At 36.9% G+C, this 5,000-nt stretch overlaps 2 protein-coding genes across 2 annotated transcripts in view; one reads left to right on the top strand and one right to left on the bottom strand.

The window, feature by feature from the left end:
* The window catches only part of LOC144970305 (beta-alanine-activating enzyme-like), a 43,022-nt gene that overhangs the window by 26,835 nt on the left and 11,187 nt on the right, over positions 1-5,000 (bottom strand). The window lies entirely within an intron of this gene.
* Positions 3,814-5,000, top strand: part of LOC144971727 (uncharacterized) — a 5,321-nt gene continuing 4,134 nt past the window's right edge. Inside the window, exon 1 of the mRNA XM_078912800.1 lies at positions 3,814-4,324. Within this exon, the coding sequence (XP_078768926.1) occupies positions 3,814-4,324 (511 nt within the window). The remainder of the gene's footprint in view (positions 4,325-5,000) is intronic.

Raw genomic sequence — 5,000 nt, 5'->3', positions numbered from 1 at the left:
GGCCAACAGCAACACTTAACATGTTGGCGATATTAAATTTTTTTTCGCTGTTAACGGCCTGGTACTCATTTTACACCTGAGTAGGGTGAAAGAATGTGAGTAAATAGCCCTCTCCAAGGACTCAACTATGCGCCGAGCGAGGCTCGAACCCAGGACCTTCCGATCCGAAAGCGAGTGTCATACCACTAGACCAATTTAGCCGCACAATCTTTTATTAAAAAGGTCTGTTGGGTCACATCATTCACAGATGAACAAAAAAATTTGAAAAGATTGTTCACCTATTTTATGCAATATGATCTGATATAATTTAATGAAGACTAAGTGATCTAAAAATAATATAACCCCGATAGGATGAAAGAAGATGACATCACTCGGTTCTCTGTTATCGTTTTAGACAGTCAGTTGTGTGATTAGTTCTCAGTAAGTTATTCCAATCAGATTACAAACATGAAAGGTTACACATAGTTTTGTGCGGTGGTGTGATTCATCTGGTGGGTATACAATGTGTAAGTATTTTACCTAAACGCATAGCATCAATAAAGATGCTTTACAGACCAACAAGGTTCATGACATCTAGGAGGAGGAAGAGGGAGATGCAGAACATGTACTGCAGCAATAATGCAGAAAGTTCTCAACCCATAGAGAAGAGAAAATAATATACTATCGTATCAACTCTGAAAAACGGGGCAGCGTAGCTCAGCGTCACTGTTCCTGCTTCGTCCCCGAAAGGTACCGAGTTCGAATACCCGCTGTGCTGTGTGGCCTTGAGCAAGTCACCTTGTCTGAGCTGAGTTTGCGGAGCTGTACTGCGGCTGACGCATGGATTATTCCAGTCTTTCCTTGGAATCGACCCCAAAGACAAATTTCCCATATGGGATGAATAAATGGAATTTTATTTTTCTAAACACATGAAAAAATTTTGGCCATAAAACTCGTCCTTCATTATATCGATCGATTAAAATGACCCTCACTTTGCCAAAAAATCTCAAATCTAGGCCTTCCTTGGAGTCAAAGGTTTGAGAGTTTTTGACCAGATGAGGGTCATTCGAATCGATCTATATTTGGTCTTTAAAATATGTTGTTGTTTTGTTTGCTTGTTTGTTTTTCTTTTGTTGAGACTGCGAAGTATTGTCATTAACAGAGAATTTAGTGAGACTTAATCACCCCTCTCGTGACCTTAAATTGATATCAAATAGCTGAGTGACATCAACTTCATTCATTCTACACACACACACACACACACACACACACAAACACACACACACAGAGATACACACACTCGTGCGTGCGCGACAACAAAAACAACAAATAATAATAGATAAAACACTCGAACACAACCGCAAAGCTTATATTTTAAAGCCAAATAAGGATGGAAATGAAATGAAAATAAATACATGAATAAATAAATAGATATATAAATAGATATAATACAACAGATAAAAAATTCAATGAATAGATATATAAAAAATAAATAATAAAATGAATAACTATATAGAGAAGACTAGAAAAAAAATATCTGACATATTCGGGCACAGTCAGCGTGCACCTCGGGCATGGTCAATATGATTAAAATAAGCAAACTATTACTTAAAATTACGTAGTGAATGAATAACAAATTACAGAGTTATAAACACAAACAGCTGGGCACAGTGCTTTGTTTAGAAACGAGACCAGCCACTATTTTCGCCCATGTTTTGTTTATTTGTTGTGTTTTGTTTTATTTATGTTTTTTATTGTTTTTGTTTGTTTTGTTTTGTTGTTGTTGAAAGTATTTGTTTATTAATGTATTGACAAGCATTAACCGATTTAATCAAGTGAGATATGTACATACGGTATCTTTGAACCCTGAGCTTTGCTGATGATGGTAATAATAGTAAACCATTTCAAGACAACATCAACCGAGTTAGTTAGTCCCTTGTAGCACAAAAGACAACGGATATCGTTTCAAATTATTCCACTGTGTAATTTCAGAAAATTGTTTGGTAAGTTTAAAATCATTCTAATTTTATTTCGGTATTAGTAATTGATACACAATTTTAGTAATTCAGCGTCTTATTTCCCTAGGTGTCGGTGTTTTCTGTGCCTGAAATATATTAATATTATATGCTGGACAAAGGGTCAAAATTATTGTTCGTGTGTTTCTATCAATCACCTCTCTCTCTCTCTCTCTCTCTCTCTCTCTCTCTCTCTCTCTCTCTCTCTTCCCAAATCACCGTACCGTTCATCTATTTTCATCCCATTCGTCATTAAAATGATCTGATCATTGAAAATGTTTTAGATGTCCTCTCATATTACATATTTAACCATAACATTGATTTTTAAATTCCAATAATGCTCGAGTCACATCATATCATTGTTCTCTTGATGATTATAGATATCTCTTTTTTCCCAATGGGACTTTTGCCTTCACTGCTAGGAACTTGGGGAAAGATTCCCTTCAAATAGCACCTGTATAATATGGAATTTCTCCCAAAATCGAAGTCCGCATGTGAAGGGACTGCCGCTATGTGTATTACCCTGACATAGGTTTTTCGATCCAAGGCGAGATACATAAAATAAACAGAATTCCCTTTATTCATCCTCGAGGGGAAATAATTTGTCTTTAGGATCTATTCCAAGGGAAGATTGGAACCCAGGCACCAGCCGCAGTGCAGCGCCAGAAAGAAAGATAGGGCGAGATGGCTTAATCTTTTTTTTTGTGTGTGTGTGTGTGTGGGGGGGGGGGGGTTAAATTAGTTGTTGTTTTTTTTGGTAATCGGAGTAGCGTTGCCAAGTTTCAAAGGATTTTCGGTGATTGGAAGTCCCGATAATCAAATGGTAGGGCACTTCTCTCACACACGCATTCGTTTTAGATCTCTGATCAACCTTTTTTTTTTTCTTTTTCTTTTCATGACCTCAATTTATACATCAGTGATTGGACAGGTCTCTTAGGTCCGGCTGAAAGTAATTTACGACAGACAAGCAAGCAATTATTAGAAAGATCTGAACAAGTGTGTATGAAAGGTGCCTGACAAAGCCTGCTCCCTAGTTTCTTAATTTGATACAAGCAATTTTGTAGTTCAACAAAAATCTGAGATAAACTTTAGGCTCCGAAAAAATACTAAAGCCGGTGCTTAGACTAGAGTAAGGAATCTGGAATTTGTCTTAAAAGTCAAAGTCGGTCGGATGAGTTACTTCTACACCACCAATGTCATTTCTATTCCTTCTTCTGACAGTAATTTTTCATATAGGTAGAGAATTAATGTTGCCTTTTCTAAAACTTTCTCTACCAGTGTCAAGAAGACTCGCCCTACAAATCATTCTTATCTTTTCCTCCAGGAGCTGACATTGCTAAAAAAAAAAAATCAGGTCAATTGACAGAGGCTCTCCTCTATCTCCTTATATACATTATCCCGATCTCATTCGATGCAAATTTCTAACTTTGTTCTGGAATGAGACTTAAATTTTGCCAGGTCCGTTTAAGTTGCTCACACAAAACATAATAGTTTCATTGACGTCTAAATTTAGCTTCCTTCACTGGCAAACTAGTCGTGCTATCAAAAATTATGATTTGACATTTTAATTCGTTTAGTTACAAAGTTACAAATAAGATCCGTGCCAAATATTTCTCTGCCGTCTGTCTGGATTTTAAGTGACGTATTAATATTTCTATTATTTTTGTTTTTGACTGACTAAGGTTTTGAGCTTGAAACATTAGGTGTTTGGTATTTTGTTCTTTTTTGAAAATGATATTTATCTATTTTTGTTCATTACGTTTTACAGTCCACGGCTTCTAGCAGCTTAGTACCACAGTTACAACAAAACTGGTTCAGCATGTTTCTTATTCCTCTTCCACAGATATCGGTGCATTTGGACCAATGTTTATGGGCTAACCGAATTCTAACCATGAACAAATCCGAGAACACCAAACTATTTAGTGAGGAAAATGAGGCACCAAGAGAATATTCCATTTTCGACCACTCCGATAATGAGAAGAAACGTCTTCTTTACAACGACAGTAATGAAAGAACATCTGGGTTCCTCAAAGTTCCCGTTCCAAAGTCTCATATGAGGAAGAGTTGCCCCTTCGACATCGATGCCAAAGATGAAGACGAACGTAACAAGAAAAGTTTGTCTTGTTCTAACGCTGCCTCGTTTGCGAATTGGCCGCCTTGCTTAGCGGTGGGTGATGGTGAAGGAAATGGATTACAGAATAAGGAGCTTGGAATTGGTAGCAGAAATAAGATTACCGACGATGTTCAAAGACGACTGCAAGAACAGTTAGCTGTAAAACAGCGAGAGGTCCAGGAAATTCAACAGAAGATAGCAAAAAATAAGAAATGGGGTAAGCTCTTATTCTTAAGCTTTTATATAGCGCAATAACTACTAAACGTGCTCAACGCGCTTAACTAAGGGTCCCTATCTAACAGCAACGCATAACATGTAGGATAAGAGCCTGTTAGGCGATATTAAATTTTTTTTACAGACAGAGAGACAACGCTTTTAACGGTCAGGTACTCATTTTACACCTGAGTACGGTTAGATAATGTGAGTAAAGGACATTTCCCAAGGTCTCAACTACGCGCCGCTCAGAGTGAGGCTCGAACCCATGACCTTCCAAACAGAAGTTTTGTGGGTATTGCTCAATATAAATGTTCATGTTAACGATAATGAATGATATAATTATATGATATTTTGAGCTTAATTGAGTCTTTGGGCCTTCCGTGTTATAAGTTAATTTGAGTCGGCGTGTCATTTCAACTACACTAATAATACTTTCACAATTAGTACTTTAGATTTCCAGTTCCTTACTTCTAAATAAATTCAAAATGGCTTGCTATGTCTTTTTCATTATGGTAAAATCAATCTTTTCCTTTTGTATTTTGAGATCAAATTTTGTGATTCTATATGATGTTCTCCCATAGTGGGCAGGGAGGTACATACTGTGTCTTCTATCCCCTTATATCTGTTTTCCAACATGCTTTCTGTCTTTGTCTTGGAATGAGATTACTTGGTTTTGT

Source organism: Berghia stephanieae, chromosome 4 (assembly GCF_034508935.2).
Source record: "Berghia stephanieae isolate SIO BIC M18660-M18661 chromosome 4, UCSD_Bste_1.3, whole genome shotgun sequence".
NCBI classification, from domain to species: Eukaryota; Metazoa; Mollusca; class Gastropoda; order Nudibranchia; family Aeolidiidae; genus Berghia; species Berghia stephanieae.
The sequence above is the reverse complement of the archived record's forward strand: the minus strand, read 5'-3'. Positions and strand labels throughout refer to the sequence as shown.